The sequence below is a fragment of the Centruroides sculpturatus genome, unplaced genomic scaffold (genome assembly GCF_000671375.1).
Source record: "Centruroides sculpturatus isolate CEXI.00-Female unplaced genomic scaffold, Cexi_2.0 scaffold1184, whole genome shotgun sequence".
Lineage (NCBI taxonomy): Eukaryota > Metazoa > Arthropoda > Arachnida > Scorpiones > Buthidae > Centruroides > Centruroides sculpturatus.
Genome location: NW_019385675.1, coordinates 76,019 through 94,771, shown reverse-complemented (window position 1 = coordinate 94,771; position 18,753 = coordinate 76,019). Strand labels below are relative to the sequence as shown.

The window sequence follows — 18,753 nt, the reverse complement described above, 5'->3', positions numbered from 1 at the left end:
TTCAATTTTTTTTTATATATATATAAAATAATTTTTTAATCATTTATAATTTAGTGATTTCTTCTATTGTTTATTACTATGAGTTAGGTCATCCATTTCTAGTCCTACTTTCTATTCAACAAATAAGGAATAATTTTCGGCGCAAAATAATAAAAATCTCTTTTATTAATTTCTAAATAATAATATTTGAAAGTAAACATTTATTATCTAAATTTTCTGTTTTCTTTTTTTTTTGTTTTGTTTTTTTTAACAGAATAGCGCGCTCTAAAAATAACAATAAAACTTTTTATGAATAAGGGCTTTCAACTGTTGTTTGTTTTGCAATTTTTATGATGTAATTTATAAGTTGTATACACCCTTAAAACACTGATTTAGATAAGTACTTTTATCACACAAATATAGAAATTAAACTAGATTTTTATAAAGTTTAATTTAAAATAAATAAAATTTTAAATATATAATTTATGAAATTTTATATTTAATGTAATTAAATATCTTCTGTATTTACGTATATATTCGTATGCTTAGTAGATTTCTATAGTTAAAAAGTTAAAATAAAAAAAAAGAATAAATCTGAAGGTGAATGAGAATGTGCTAAAAATAACAAAGAAATAAATAGTCGACTGCTTTTTTAGAGTCATAAAAAAAATTCACTTTGTAGTGAGTCTGTACTTCAACTATTTCATGAATTAATATAACTTCTGTCATTATTGTTAATATACAAAACAAGGATATGAATGAATAAATTTCTCATGTTGTCAGTTTACAAAAATATCTAAGGTTAACGTATTATCATTTTTACAATGTCTAATAATAAATCAAATGCGTTATTATTATTAATCATTTAAGATATATAATGTGAGCATTAAATTTCTATTATTTGATTTATAAATGGTATTTATATTTATAATTATGTAAATAAAATTTTATATTTTAATTTAAAATGTTATTCTAAAGTTAAAAATTTTTATTTTCTGATATTTTTCTGAAAGGAATATTTAATAAATTTTACGTAAGAGGTCCAACATTCTTGACATAAATACTCATTTGAAGAATGCTATTGTGTAGTAGTGTATAACTTGTTTGTATTGTAGATATATAAAGATAAAAATAAAGGCATTATTCTTTAATGTATAATATTTTAAAGCTTTATAAATCATAAATTTTGTAATAAATTTAAATATTTTATAAATATATTAAATCCTCGTTATATCACACTTCGTGTTATCGAGTTTCTTTTGGTCTCCAAATTTGGAGACCAAAAATTTTTAAATATCAATTGTCATTGTATTTCTTTTTGCAACGAAATATGATATTTTATTTCCATCATTCTCCTTGAAAATACTACCACTGCAGGTGAAACAATAAATTGGTCAAGATCTAAATAAGCAAAACAGGAGGACAGATCAATTATGATTTATGTTTCTTTTTCATATTAAAAGTCGTTTATTTATTGGTTTTTAGTAATGTCTCCTCATTTAAAAGTTTCTGCAAATTCGAAATTTCACACCTTTATATAAATTAACGCAATACCGTCAATTGAAATAAAGGTATGAAATTTCGATTCGCTGTTGTAACGTTTAAAGAAAAAATTTCTTTATTTCTGAACAGAAAGTTCTAAAATTTTTATACGGTAGTAACTTTACTCTGTAATTTTATGTTCTATTATATGTTCAATATTTATTTTTTTTAATTTTCAATTACCATATTTATATTACTACTAAATGGTTTTATTAAGTGGTATTTTAGATTACAATTGGTATTAATGTAATGAGAGGTATTATTATTATTTTTTTATTTTTATGAATTGATATTGATGGATTTTACCAGTTTTTAGAACTTGTTTTACCATGGCCAGAATCTATTAGATATAAATTTATTGAAAGTGTTTTGGAACTTGTAATATATTCTCTAAAAATATTTCTTTTTATAATGAAAATATAAGTTACAGAAAACTGACTTATATGCAGCATTCAGATGCAGAAATCAAAATTCAAGCAATATAATGTATTAAACATGCTCCAGAAAGAATAAATACAGTAATTAAAACCAAAAGTCAACGTATAAACTTTCGTATTTAGTTTATTCTAAACAATATCTTTATAAAAGTTTGTTGAAAACAATTTCAATAATTTACTTAATATGAGAAACAATCATAATGTTAAATGTTTTTTTTTTAATTTTAATAAATTTTCTTAAATTGTCTTTTCAGGTTAACGATTCTAATCATTTGTCACTTAATATATATGTTATTAGCAGTTTATTTATTTAGTATTAATTGTTTCTCGGCGAAATTACACCAGATTCTTCTCCCGTATCACTTTCTGAACCATTAGATCCTTCTACTTCAGTTCCACCAGAATCATTTCCGCCATCTTTTCCTTCTGGTTCATTAGAACCGTTACTGCCTTCTCCTTTTTCAGAATCTTTGGAACCCTCATCTTCATCTTTTCCAGAATCCTTGGAACCCTCATCTTCACCTTTTCCAGAATCCTTGGAACCCTCATCTTCACCTTTTCCAGAATCCTTGGAACCCTCATCTTCACCTTTTCCAGAATCCTTGGAACTCTCATCTTCACCTTTTCCAGAATCCTTGGAACCCTCATCTTCACCTTTTCCAGAATCCTTGGAACCCTCATCTTCACCTTTTCCAGAATCCTTGGAACTCTCATCTTCACCTTTTCCAGAGTCCTTTGAACCGTCATCTTTACCTTTTTCCTCAGGATTTTTGGGATTAGCATCTTTATCGCCTCCACCATTTCCTCCTTTCTCAGATTCATTAGAAGTCGTATTTTCTCCACCCGATTCATCATTTCCCCCTTTTCCATTTGAATTTTCCGGCTCCGCTGGAGACTCTGCATCTGGATTACGGTTTTCAGAAGGAAAACATCGAGGATGGTACGAAATTATAATCTATGAAAGAAGTGCGGATATAAAATTTTAGAAATTCGATTTATAGAAAATTACTTTAATTAATTAAAGTACTTATCAATATCTTACTGTAAATAGGAATAAATATAACTGTCCATTGTGATTGACAATAACTAATCGATCATTGCTTTTTAAAGACTTTGATATTAATTAAATTCATTAATATTTAACTCACCCTGCCGTCCTTATTAATCAAACTGTGTCTGCAATAAAGACCTTCTTTACAAGGACAAGAAAGCATATAGATATCATCGAATATCCTCATAGGCAGATAAGGTAAACAATTGCTTTCTAAAATAGAAAAAAAAATTAAAACATGGATTTAACAATATATTTAAAATATTATATTATAAAATTTCTTTTTAAATACTTACTTTCATCTAATCGTTTTTTACAATAAGCGCTATCAAATGTAAATCTTCTGGTACAACATTCATCTTTCTCGCAATCTTTCTGTGACTTGCATTTCTTGTCTTCTGTCTGCAATAATAATTGAAGAATAAATATTGATAAAACTAGATATTATACAAACATTAGAATTAGAAATAATATTTAAATTTGTAGTACTTTAACCGCACTGAATAATAATAATAATAGACATATCAGTGTGGATAGCATTGTAACTAATTGTTAATACGTTCGGTCGATCATGGCTTTTATAGAGTGTTTACCAATTTCTCCCTTGTAAGTAATATGTTCCAGTGTTTGCACTGACAAGGTCTGATCCGCCTTCTTTATACAGTATAATGACATGTGGTAATTTCTTTTAAGGGCATTTTTTTTTAATTTACACAATACGTTTTATAAATTTAGAATTGATTGACTTTTTCATTAAATCTTTATTTTAAAATTTACATAAAACGACAGCGGTTTTTTAAATCATATTTCGACATTCATTTCTCCTTATTCTATTATAACAAAATAACACATCTATGAAAATGTTGTTAATAGAATAATTAAAATATAATAACGGGCAACACGATAACAGATGCAACAAGGGCTTCGACTTTTGTGCTATGGGATCCGAATTCGAGTCGTCAGAAATTCTCATTACTGAAATTTTCGTGTTCCTCTTTGTTTGATTAGTCTATTGTGATAGTCTTAATATTAATCCTGAGCGAATTATATGAGTATTATAAAGGCCCTCTTATTTAAAAAAGGACAAAAATATAGCCTAATCTCATTAGCGAATTCTATTTCTTTAATGGCTAGGCGCAATTTTGTTATAAGGCTCTTATGTACAAGTGTTTTCTTTTTTATATAAAAAAGACAATAAAATCGTCAATTTATGTGTTGTTACTGTTCTTGCCGATGTGCGAAATACTGTATACACTTTCTAAACGTTCATTAAATTTTTAGACATTATCTTTTTACTATGTAACTTTTGAGTTCCTCTCAAGGCGACCAGGCCCTAGGCGCACGCATAGTGTAATCCGCCACTGGCTTACCATTTTTTTTTTTTTTTTTGTTTAAACTGTTTTCGCCCTGCTGATACTAAAAAGGTTATTTCAGCAAACTCATTATAGGTTCGCTAGCTCAGAGTAGGACAGTAAAGTATGAGCCCGATATATCAGGATGGGCCACCTCGAAAACTTCCTGGGGTTTTTACGACCCTTCGGATTCGATCCCAGATTCTCCAAACAGGTGTACCGCCACCTTAGTTATTTAGCTGCTCGACCACCCCGCCTATGACTTTAGCCTATTGCTCTGGGACCCGGGATCGAATCCGGCCAATCGATAAACTCCAAGAATTAATCGGGATGAGATGACCTGATATATTGGGCCCTGTTCTCACCATGCAATCATCCCTGGCCAGATTCCCGATGGATCCGCCCAGGAGACATGGTAAAGGTCATCTTTAATACCCACAGGGAAAAAAAGTTAAAAATATACACAGGGTGTCCATAAAGTCCGTGTGAAATTTTAAAAAATTTATAACTTTATTAGTATTTGTGATAGAAAACAAATCTGTAAAAGTATTAGAAAGCTTAATATGCTTAGTTTTAAGTAAAATTATTTAGTAACAAATGTTTTTAGAGATTGGAAGAGGTGGATTTTTTCTTTTCTTTGCCATCAACGTTCCCCAGACTTGACTCCATTGGAGTTTTTTTTTATTGAGACATGTGAAAACAATAGTGTATGCAACCAAAACTCGATCCTTAGAAGACTTGAAAGTTAAAATAACTAATATGATTACTGTAAATCAATTGGCAAATGTTTTTAGAGAACTACAAAATCGTATCACCCTTTGTATTACTAATGATGATGGACATGTGGAAACTAATAAAATAAAATAGAATAATTAAAAATATATATTTTTCTTATTTCCAATATATTCTACATAATTTCTCTATCACAAATACTAATAAAGTTATAAATATTTTAAATTGCACACGGACTTTACGGACACACAGCATATTTTGCTGAAGCTCTCGAAGTTTTAATAATTTGCAAGAAAATATCGTGTTATGGATCTATTCTTAACAATATGCATCATGTTACAACATGATTAAGCCTATACATATTCTTATGTTAAGAATAATTGTGTAATTCAAATTTAACATATTGATTTATATTTCAAATTAAGAGCAAATTATGCGACTTAACATGATATAATCATGCAGTGACTATATTTTATTCATATTATATATTATTACCTGCTACATGTTGCTTTTTAAAGTAAATTCTAAGAAAGGAAAATCACCCGAATTTCTCTGAAATGAGTTTATTTTTATTTAAATGAATTTTTGAAGCATACTTAAAACATGAGCAATATTCCGAGAATTGAAGAAATAATCACAAGAAATCGACTTAAATATAATCTTGGCATATGAATAATCAGTGTCTATTTTTAATCAATATAACTATAACTTGAAATTTACCGTAGTCCGTAGTTATTTAAACGTTTATAATCATTCAAAGTTGCACTAGATACAATTTCCTTCATACTTAACAGAGAATAATCTTCAAGAACTTTTAAAATGTAATATATTCATAACAGGGACATATTACGTTTGCGAATTCACTAATTTTACCATGAATTTTAATCACTTACCATATACTATGACAATGTAACATTGTATTCGCATACTAACTGTATAGATTTGACAGCCCGATGTTCATGTGATTTAAGTATCAACCTATCGCTCTGGGCGATCCGGAAACGAATTCGAAGGGATTGAAAAACCCCCAGGAATTTTTCGGGAGTGGCCTGATTCGAATTTATCGGGCCCGTCCCTAACCAGGGGCGTCGAGAATTTGTACGGGGCCCGGGGTAGAGCGGACTCTTACCCTTAAAAGACACCTTTTGCGATTTATTTTTAAACGAATCAATTATGTATAATGTTTCTTTATTAATATAACAAGCAGTTTTAAAAATTTTATTTTTTGTTAGTAAAATAACATTTTTTTATATGGGTAAGGGTCAGTATGGGCTCCTAAGTTTTGTTCAAGCCCGGAAAAAATCTCCAGCTCCCCTTCCTTTTCTATGGATATGCCCTCACCACTCGGGCACCCCATTGTAGTCCCGGACTAACCCACGATTAATATGATTAATAGGTCCGGTTATATACACAGAGCAGGAAGAGTAAAATAAAAAATATATGAAAGTTTTAAATTTCATAATCATATTTATTATATTAATGTTAGTAATATCTACACATTATTATTGTTATTATTATTATTACTATTTTACTTCACTTTTTCTACCATTTGAGCATTTAGAGAGCTTTTTCCCCCATACATGAGTTCGGCCAGTCCACAACTGAGACGATAGAGTTTTTTTTTCTTTAAATGTAAATTAACGTTTTAACCGTCTTCGCTATCCCCCGTCTCTTATTATAATGATGTTATAGTAAATATTAGACACTTAATTAACGTATATAACAACATATGCCACAGTCGATTAAGACATCAGACTACCGTCTGGAAGACCCGGAATTGAATCTAGGTGGGCAACTCTCAATGAATATTTACCGTGAGCCTGGTCAAATTCACTAAAACCGTGTAAAAAAGTCCTCTTAATCACCACAAAGCGAAAAGAACCTAATATAAAAAGAGCAATTATGTATTGTGACATCGTCACAATGCCGGGCTGAAACTTTTAATCATATTTTTAATAATTTTTTAAATTTAAAATATATGTTCCCCACCTCAAATTAGCAACGTCTTACCCCTGTACATCATACTTTTCCGTTAGCAATAGATTCATGCTGGTCATCTAACACCATTTTCGAGATTAGGGAAAGATAGACAGACAAACAAACGGACGACTTGGAAATTTATAAATCTACAATTTTTTTTCAAATTACAGCCTAAAAATAATAATTAATTATGGTTATTAGACTTACTTTCTTAGCTTTTTCACCCATAATTTTTTTCCATTTTTTTATTTATTTTTGTTTAAATATTAATGTTTTTTTTTTATACATAATCTGCAAAATATAAATATATAAAAGATAATGCAATGCTTATTTAAAATATTTTAGAAAACTATTAGAAAAATAATATTAAAACAAATTAATAATAATTAACAGAAAAAAAAACTATAAAATTATTACCAAGAAAAACGTCATACGTCAAGCTTGAATTGTTATTGGTGTCTTGTTGTTTTAATGGTATCGTTCACATCTTGATACAAAGGAAGTTTCGGTCACACATTGTTACACTTTAAGGCTGCCAAATATAAGAAAAAAAACTAGCAAAATTAGACATTAATGATTTAGAAAAGTAAGCTCTCGTTGCAATTTCATTGGATCAATTTGCATAAATGACAAATTATAGTTATGTTCGAGTAGATACGCGCTTTATCTTACATTTTTATCTATCTCTACAATAAATTTCATATTATTATTTAGCCGATATAGAACACACAATTCACATAGTGTTTATTTACATTAAAATTTTCTTGCTCTAAATTCCTAAATTTTACAGTAATTTTGTACATTAATAAATCTGTGGGTGGCTTAGAAAAATTGTAATTTCCGTTTTACGTCGTCAAGAAACTCATAAAAGTAGATGAAACTATAAAAAGAAAAGGTAAAATTTTTGAAAAAGTAATTCAGCATGCATATATATATATATATAACATTACAATATTTTATGATTATACATTAAAGATATCTTAGCGTGCAACGTAATTTACTTGTCAGACTAGGATATCGAAAATTGGAGTTTCTTGTATCTTGTATCCCTCATGAGAGAATAATTTATGAGAAGAAAAATCTCCCCGTCTCGATAAATCAATATTTCGTGTCGCTGACAGTTAATATGAATGTCGTGTCAAATACATTATTAAAAATGGTAATATTTTCTAGATTTAAAGGTGTACAGGTGTACAGATTTTTTTCCCTGTTTAATTTGAAATTATTAATTTTTAAAATGGTAAAGTCATCAATTTAATATTTAAAATATTTCAAGTTTATTAATTGTAAATAATTATTATTATTATTATTTAAATTTTTAAATTTTGTGGTGTCGCTAGTAGTAGTATTCCATTAACATTTACATATGGTGAAACAAATTATTAGCCCTAATTCGCTAGCGATGTATTCAAATAAATAATACAAAACAAAGATTATACTTTACCAAATTAATTTAAAAATTTTTTAATAATATATAGGATTATTATTGATGATAGAAAGTAGTGAAAATAAAATTGATAAAATTTCGTTATAATTTTATCACCACTTTTGGCGCTGAGGTTGCAGTAGTGGAGAGCGAGAGAAAGAGGTACTTCGCATCAATTTATCACTCCGTCAGCTGACTTCCATTGTAAGAAGAACGTAGATAAGGAAATCTACGAATATATAATTGAAAAAATGTTACTCGCGATCAGAAATTTAATTCTTTTCGTGTTTTTTAGTATTTGCCTAATAAACGTTACAGGTAAGTTTAAAGAACTAAATATATAAGACTATAATGGAATGAATACTGTAGATTAAAACTGTTGAATTGAGCAATCTTTCGCGGAATTAATTCAGTCGTGACCAAAAGTTTTTTTTTTTTTTTTTTGAATTATTCGAAAGTTCTCAAATGCGACATACTTATTTTTCTACGTATTATTTTCAATATTATACGTGCTATATACAAATTGAAGTTTATCTTTACTGTTTTACACATTGTACACAAATTACTTATTACCATACAAATTATACATGTATACACAGTATTAATATATGATCTATTAACAAAAATTAATCCCATAATTAATGAGTTGTTGCCATTTAATAATTAAATTATTATTATTAAATGGCATTAAAAAATTCAATTCTTTATATAAAATTAACAAAATTCATAATTATTGTTACTTATATATATAAAGAATAGGAAAATGATGTTTAAAATACATAATTGGCCTTAAAAATTTAAATTACTTTTCAGTTTTTTTAGATACAATTAAGATAAGTAAAATTTTCATTTTATAATGTTTATTGTTTATAAACTCAAGATAATTAGAAAGGTGATTTGATTTTGATTTTCCCAAAATCTAAAATTATCATCTGTTGATAAGTACCATCTGTTTGTTTCTCCTGTTCTAATAAGTCGTAATATAGAAGTGATTACGAAATCAAATTAATCTAGGAAAATCTTGGGTTTAAAATCTCGATATATAAACTTCGGTATTTCAAATAGATACAAAAATTCTTTCGGTAGATATCGATATCTAAAATGTTTGTTTACAACTAAATTTCCTTTAAAGATTAGATTCCATAGAAGATCAGTTTATCTGGATTAATAAGTTTAATTCATTTTGAAATTCTTTTAAAATTGAAGAAATAACAATCACATTTTTATTAAAATCAAAATTAGTCGTTGGGACTTTATTAACAAATTCTATAATACTATGTTTTATAACTCTATAATTTTGAAATCGTAAATGTAATTAAACATTTAATATTTCAAAAATTACCATTGATAATCCTGAATTTTAGGATTTTATTATAAACTATGCTATTTTATGCTAGTATTTTTTATAATAAATCAATATGATGTTCCATTTGTTAAACTTTACATACTATCTATCAATATTCTAATTGAATAAAATATATATACAACAGAACCCTGATTATCTAAGAATGTGGATTGATGCTGCCTCAGATAACTAAAACTGATAAAAATGGGTGACCACATCCATTTCAGATTAAAAACTTAAATACAAAACTTATTGTTCTTGTATAATAAATTAAATTCACTAGTTTTTACATCATTTATTGTATAACTAATATGGTACAATAGTTTTAATGATAAATATGTATGTTTTTATAATTTATTTTAATATGAATGATTTGTATCATATTGAAGTTAATTGATAAAAGATAAAGAAATTTTGTAGTATTAATACATATTATTGTTTTAAAGTTTTTTTTTCTTAAGAATTATATAAAAGTAGTGGTCACTTAAAAGTTTGTCTTGGATAATACAGAACCTCTGTTAATTCGATTTTGGATAGTTGGGGTTTTACTGTATTATAAAATTATATTAGTAACTAGTCCGCCCTTGGCTAGTCCGTCACTCCGCTTAATCCGACCGTGGTCGGAGTCGAGAAACTTGTCCCGACTCGTCGGTGACTCACTGTGGCGTTTTTCTGTGTTCGTTACAGTATATGTTTTACATTGTGTGTACATGTACAGTTTTGTGTGTGTTTACAACATGTCAGGAGTGAAACGTAAACACGTTACTCTTTCATTAAATGAAAAATTAGCAGTGCTACAAAGACTGGACAAAGGGGAAGATTGTTTATTTTACTTTTTTTCTGATAATCCGACCTTTTTTGCATTCCGACCATACCCCCAGTCCCAAAGGTGACAGATTAGAGGGGTTCTACTGTACTTTTTTATTTCATTACTTGAAATATTTTTCTGGTTTCATACAATGGAAAAAAATTTTTACACGTATCATTTTTAGCACATATATTTTAATATATGTGCTAAAAATTATTTATTTTCATTAGTTATGCCAGATATATTTCAATATATCTGGCATAACTAATGAAAAAAATTAATGCAAAAGTGGAACATAAATATGTTGGATAACTTTGTGATATTAATGCACTGTAGATTTAAACATCAGTGATGTAGAATGCTTGTTCCATTTTGCATTAACTTTTTCCATTGCATAAATCAGAACTAATGAAAAACATTAAAAGTGATACGCAGAGAAAATTTTCTTTGCATACAAACTCACTATATCATTTTAAAAAGCTTTTATTGATAAAAAGTCAGCAGTGGTACATAATTTTAACAAATAGTAACTCTTATACAAGGTGCTAATTTGTACATTTTTAAAGTTTATATTAAACTATTTTTTATTACCTAAAAACATTAAATTTTTTTTTACATTTCTATTCTACTTTTTATCATTATTTTTTTGTAGGTTTAGTTTAAATTATTTTGTATATAAGACATTTTAATAATAATGTAAGAGGAAAAGTGCAAGAAATGTATTATATGAATCAAAGTCTAATTGATTTTGATCTAAAGGTTATTTTTAAAGCAAATAAAATATGTGAAAAATGAAATTTATATGAAATCAAAGTGAAACTAACTTTGATTCATATAAATTTCAGTTTTTCACAAATTGTATTCACTTGAAGTAAATTAATGTAAGGTTATTTTAACTTCTTTAAACTCTGTTATTTTAATCCTTGAAGCCTGTATTCAAAACTTCAAAATGCATANTATTTAAACTTTTTCTAGATAACATTTGATTTATATTATTAGTTTTTAACTGTTTTAATCAAAAATATATTTGTTTTGAGGTAAAATGTTTATTACACCAGTTCCAACTATCATTTCTACTATTTCAACATGTTTCCTTCAGTTGCTTACAATGCTTTATAAATAACAAAAAATTTTTGATACTTCTTATCATGGAAGTTTAAGAATGATTGCATTTAATTTATATATTTTCAAATTTGATACATGAATTGCAAAGATGAAAATTAAACAATTTTATGCAATTTAGAACATTTTAATCACTTTCAATTGCAGACTAAGTTCTGTTAATTAAAATATGTCTAATATCTGTTTACTGTTTAAAATCAAAAACATATTTACTACTACTTGCTTTAAACTTTGGGTTGCAACTTGCTCAAAATACTGCTGGGGTTATTCTAGCTCTTATTGAAGTTGGAAGCAGGCAATATTGGATGAATTATTAATTAATAAAGCTTTAATAACATTTAATCATTTCAATACAATTGTTAATAGTTCAAGATCTAAAGTGGTGCACAGTAGACTGTTTATTGTACTCTTAAAAATTTTAATACATATGTCATTCTAACAACTAATCTTTATTATGAAACATTCAAAACAGCCAATAGATTTTTGGTATTATCTGTAATGATGAGGAAAAAAATTCACATTGCTTTAGGCATCATGTAACAAACATCCTAAAACAGCAATTTTCTTCTTAGCAAATTTTTTTTACAAAATTAGGAAATCTTTATCTAAATCAGAGGTGGCCAACAGTTTTTGCCTCAGGCCGAATTAGAAAGAGAACTTTTTCCACGGGCCGAACCAGAAGCTGCCCTAGGAAGATTTTGAAGTGGTTGATCTCATTGTGGTGTCACCCCGTAGAAACTGAATTGTAGATAGAGATTACAAATACATTTTTCACATTATCATGCTTTATCAACACTCTACGCTGTACTTACGAGATTTGTAATGGTGGGTTAACTCTAAATGCACAGTGAGTTGTTGACTATTTTTTAGGCATCAGAATTTTTTCATCAAGCTATTTGGACTTCAGTACCTAATATTGAAAGATTGATCGCAGGCCACATAAATTCATTAGATGGGCCGGATCTGGCCTGCGGGCCGTATGTTAGCCATGCCTGATCTAAATGAATCTTTTCAAGTCTTAAGAATGGTTTTCCATTTCTCTTCCATAGGTGCTTCCAAATGTTCTTATATGGTTGTGCTGTTTGCTCCAATATATATAATACTGCCTGTAACAGAAGAGAAATGATCATAAAGAAATGAAACCAGTTTAAAAAATGCAGTTCACAAGTACTAAATGAATCTGGAAATTCAATATTTTATAGATGGGATGATAATTAAGAAAAGAAGTTTGTACAGGAAAAAAGTCTGTGCTTGTTTACTTTGTTACCAATTAGCAAATCAAATGCCACATGCACCACAGGAAAAATGCCATGTTCACATTTTAGTTTCCATTACTTAGTTATCTATATGTAAAAGAGCAAAGGTTTTTAAATCATTTGCTCCAGTAATGACACTCAGAAAAAGGGTTTCCTTTTTTGGAATTAATTAAAAAAGGAAACATGGTTTCTCCAGGGTGTGTGATTTCACAAAAAAGGATAATAATTAAAATGTAACAGAAATATATAGAAAACTTATCAAAATTAATAACAAAGGTAACAAATTTTTTTTTTCTGTATATTGCATGATATCATCTCAAAGAATCAAACATTATTTAACAAACTTTATAAAATGAATAATAAATTTAATTCATTTGTATTAAAATAAGTAAATAAAACACAATATTCCTACTACCAAAGTTTTTTATTAAAATTTTGGAAAATTATACATAAACCAGTTAATTAACAAATGTGTAATTTACTTTTTAATTTTTTTTCCAAATTGTCAAAAAGACTTACTTTGTACCCTACATTCATTAACACACTTATATACAGTAGAAACATATCCTTTATTAAACAACCTTTTTTTCAAATTTCTAAAAGAATACAACCAAATTATTTCTAAAAATTTCCAAAAAATTAAATATCTGTTTTTACTTTTTAATTTCAATAAGAGTTAATTGAATTTAATTTCATAAATCAATTAAGTAACTAGTAAATCAATGGCATTTTCTCTTGCATCATTAATGATGTAATTGTGAAGTGCCAAAAAAATTCTTATTTTACATTGGTTATGTTTATCCAAATCTGAATTTGGGTTGTATAAACTTTTCTCTAAGGAATGGAAAGTACATTCCATATTTGGCCATTTGACATGATTATGAAATAGTAAATTTGTAGGTTGTCAATCTTGTTGTTCAAATATTTCTACTTTGGATGGAATGTGGCCAAATGTTAAAATATTGAAAGTGCTTAAAAATATACATTAATTGAACCATTTATCAAATAAGAATTATAAAAATATCTATTTTCTTAGAATTTCTATCACAAAGGATTTTCTAACAGGGTTAATCATCATTTGATACTTGTTTCTAATTTGTTTTTACTTTTAAGATGTTTAATAATCTAATATTTATCAAATGTTTAAGTATTTATTACTTTAGAATGATTCTTTAATTTTGTAATATCTAAATTCATCTAAAATTTCTTAACAGCTGTTTCAATTAAAATAATTTATAAAAAATCTAGTGTTTTTAATCTTGCAGAGGGTATGTTGTGGTTTGTGTAATAGTCTTAAGAAATCTTTTCAGGCTATTCTTTTATCTGTTTCTAATGTATTTTCTTCCTATACATATTCTTCAGTTTATATCATGTGTACAATAATTTAAACTTAATAAATACAGGAATTATGTAAAAACATTTTACTTCTGATTTGCTTTCAGTTCTTGTTCATGTCAGTAATAATTATCTTTAGTAACTCTTGTTCTGCTGTGGTTAGATCTAACAAAGAATTTTTACTTTTAAACTTTACAAAGTACAATTATGTTTCATTATATTTTTCAAATTATATATTCAAATTATTTTCTTTTTTGACAATAAGATTCCAAGCTCAAGTGCAAATATTTTTTTGGAGGAATTTGCTTCATTTTGTAATATTGTATTGATCAAGAAAAGAAATTGCGAGTTATTGAATGGTGGTGAAATTAAAATTACAAATGATTACCAACTCTTGTCCAGTTTCATTACTTTCTTTGCTTGCATCAACATATTATAGTGGTGATAATGAAAACATTCTGCATTGGATTCTTCTCCTATAGATAATGTGTGAGCTATTTATAATTTTCCTATGAAGCATCAAAAAAATCTTTCATTTGTCATAGCAATCTAATTCAGTTTTTGTATAGACAAGCCTATTAATTAATTGGTTAAAAATTTAAAAAAATCACTAGTATTTTTTTTTTACATTAAAAGTTGACATTTTAAAATTTAAATAATTCAAGTAATATACTAAATACTGGAGGAAAAAATTATATTACATGAATGGTCACATGACCTTTATTAATTTTTCTTAAATGGGAACTGCCATTTTAAAAAGTTCAGATTGACTGTTTTTCACTGATTGTAGGACTACCTTGTGATCTCCTTAAAGTCTAACATCATTTTTTGGTAGTATATATATTTTTGAGTTATTCCAATGAATTGATTAAAATGGAATATGCACTCTACAGAATGATGTATAGTATATAACAATGATAATTTTAACACATTTAGATTTAAAAAAATATTTTTCCCTGAATATTACTTTATTAATTATGTATAAACCATAAGATTTATATAAGGACAGAAAGAGAACCTCCACTTTCAACTTGCTTGTAGTCCATTTAATTATTACTTACAAATATAATTTAATGTAATTGAATAAAATCTCCATACTTTTTTTGGGTGGACATAATTCATTAAAGTGAATAAATACCACAAGTATTTTGTTTGTGGATTACTGCAGATAGCAATTGTGTAGAATTGGATAGAATACTCTAATAGCCAGAATTGTCTGTGCATCTAAAATGCTGACTTTTTTTATGAAAATTCAATATATATAATAATAATTGATAATTTACTATTAATAAAAAAAAACTCAAGTTAAATGTTTTAACCACATTGTTTATGCCAGGGTTGGTAAGCATTTTTGAGCCTGCATGTCATATAGTAAGCATACTTAGCTTTAAAGATGTTTACGCATGCCAAAGTTTTAGACTTCAAATAATGATATTTAAAGAAATTAAATGAATATGCTTTATTAGAATAAATATAAAAAAACTGATTGAAAAAAAGTTGATTGGGTGATAAACCAATAGGATGATAGAGAACAGATAACGGAAGTCGTATGTTATCAATACATGCTAGATGATTTTTCTTTATGTGCCATAGGTTTACCACCCCTGTTCTAGGCAGTCATCTGGGACAACTTTAGGTAGTGAATTATACAGATTTTCATTGTATACTATACAGTACCTGGTAACAAGCAACTTGTGTAAAAAAGACCATGCTGTACTTGTATATTGTTTTCTTAAATGACTGATATTGTTAACATAATTTCAGTTTGAAGCTTATAAAATTATATAATCTGTATTTATAGTATTTATAGAATTGAAGATTTAACAAAATCAAAATGTTTAATTGGCTAATTTGCTAATATATATTTAATAAGTATTTGACTTTTTTTAATGTAAGAAATATGTAGTTATGTAGTAGTAGTTATAAAATTTTGAAGTTTTACTTGGATGTTTGTTCATTAAATTTTAAAATACAAAAATTTTTAAAGTTACTAGTATCTGTTAAATATTCATTTTCATGTTTTCAGATTATGTACCATTTCATATAATAGTGAATATAAAATATTCACTGAGATTGTATCCATATAATGAGATAATGTAAAAAACACTGGCTGGTTGCCACTCCAAGAATTCTGATTCATATTTGGATGTTTTTTGAATTTGGAAATATTTAGTATAGTAATCTAAAACTGGTTAACTTGATTTTCATATGAGAACTATTTCCATAAAAAGTTCTAGGACCTGTATGTTTCATAAGTATTCATTGAGACAATGCTGAGTTGAAACTTTTAAAATAATACTATAAATTTATTTATTAGAAAAGTTAGTTTTCTTTTAGACTAAACAATTCATATTTAAATTCTGTTTTGTTTATAAGAAATTTCCATCTGAGGTAAGTCTAAATACTTCAACGAATCATAAGTTTATTATTGTTATTATTTAAAAACTTGTGTATTTGGTATTAGTTTTTCAGATACCCTAAGCATGAAATCTGATTTTGGTCAAGTGCATTATATATAAAAATTTAACTGAGTGAATATTGCTAATTTTTAATATCAAAAGTGTATTTCCACAATATCTTGATTGTAGTTAAATGAAGTATAAATCTTCAAGAAATGTAAAATTTAATACTGTTAGTTTGTAAATAATTAAATCTTAGTAATTTTGCTTTATGTGAAGTATTTAAAAATGTTTGTAGGCAAGCTTGTTAAATTTTGAGATTTTAGTTTTTTGAATTAATATTTTTTTCAATAAATATCAATATCATTAAAAAAATACAACTTTGAAATTCCATCAGCTGTTATTTGAAACAAATGTTTTCAGCCATCTTTAAAGACCTTCCTCAGGTTAATTGAACATTAAAATAAGTAAAAGAATATAAACAGCATTGTTCTTTTACATACTGTGTTTTTATTCTTGCAGCTACAACTTGTTTTATTCAGACAAAATACATAGGCACTATAGGTATAAAAGAATTGTCTTTTCCTGTATGACAGTTAAATCAATACATAGATACAACAATAAGATAAGTTTATTTATATTGCACATAACCAATAGTAGGTTTTGGTTTGTGCATTTAGCATTTGGAACACAGTTGAAAAAAATCAATCATTCCAAGTACGGTTAAAACCAACAAAACATGTTTAGTACAGAACAAATTCAAAACATTTAAGTCTAGTTTTATCTCTTAGCTATGTGATCTGATTGATCATCATTCAGCAATGGTCAAAATGTTTGTTCAATTAAAATTGCTTGGATATCAAGGTGTGATGTCTATTGAAGTAATCAAGTTTAGGTATAGCATTATATGTAATCAATTGCAATTTTTTTACTTTTCCAGTTTCTTATAGTTCCATATATGACAAATTGTGATACTAGCTTCAACAAAATGTTTTTTTGCACATCTATTGAATGTTTTGGTATGTATCAAAGGTAATGCAGTTTCCATGGCTGCTATTATGTGTGCATGTACTCACGCATGTGTGTAATTTTCTTGTTTCTTTATTATGCATACAACAATAAATTTGCTTTAAGTTATTTAAATTATGGTATACTTGCTCTTAAGATAATAGTATAATTCCATAATTTGATCACAAGGTATCTGATATTTGAGACATAACCTTTTGTGGTCAAATTTTTTAATGAAGAAAATTATTGAATTTTAAAAAACTTTATTAAAAATCATTTTTTTATCTTTCAGTAGTAAGAAGCAATTTTCTCATAAGAAATTTTGTCTACTCAATCCCTTTTTCTTGATTACCAAATAATTTAAAAATAATTAATTTAGACTTACATCAAAACTAATTTAAAATAAGTTTCAATGCAAATATAATAGTAAATTAGAATAAATAAAAATATAAATCAAATTGTATAAATTACTGTTCTGTAGTAACTGATGATTTGAAAATTTTATGGTAAACACAGCTGTCGTCATTGATATATTGCAATTCTACAATGATTTGAATATAATGCTTTGCAGTTTCAACTGCAAAGCATTATATTCATATTCAAAGCATTATATTATATTCATTAAAAAAATTTTATTTTATAGATTTATTACCTCATGCTAATGCTAAAAATATAGATGTAATAATAAATTCAATACATTCAGAGACTTGTATTGATTTTATAAATTCTAATTATGTCGTAGTGACATTTTGTAAATGAAGGCTTATTAAAAGGTTGAAGGATGATGATGGCTTTTAATGATAGATATTTGTAAGAGAAAGTTTTGAAAAGTAATATACATAAATTATAAAAACTTCCTAAGTGTGTTTTAATGAAACTCGTCCTATAAAAAATGAATTTTTAATACTATTGATAGTTTATAATGAAAAATGTGGTATGATTATTTTAAATGAAGAAATACATTTTTGAATAAAATCTCCA

At 26.8% G+C, this 18,753-nt stretch overlaps 1 protein-coding gene and 1 long non-coding RNA gene across 2 annotated transcripts in view; one reads left to right on the top strand and one right to left on the bottom strand.

The window, feature by feature from the left end:
• Positions 1-2,274: 2,274 nt before the first annotated feature.
• Positions 2,275-7,301, bottom strand: LOC111641103 (spore wall protein 2-like). Its single transcript, XM_023387222.1, has 4 exons — positions 7,281-7,301; positions 3,306-3,411; positions 3,107-3,222; positions 2,275-2,913 (listed from the first exon to the last, which is right to left on the bottom strand). Exons 1-4 carry the CDS (start codon positions 7,299-7,301, stop codon positions 2,275-2,277), a joined length of 882 nt encoding a protein of 293 aa, XP_023242990.1.
• A 1,323-nt stretch (positions 7,302-8,624) lies between these two features.
• LOC111641108 overlaps positions 8,625-18,753 on the top strand; it is a 29,876-nt gene continuing 19,747 nt past the window's right edge. The window contains exon 1 of the long non-coding RNA XR_002759358.1: positions 8,625-8,817. This is a non-coding gene — a long non-coding RNA (uncharacterized LOC111641108). The remainder of the gene's footprint in view (positions 8,818-18,753) is intronic.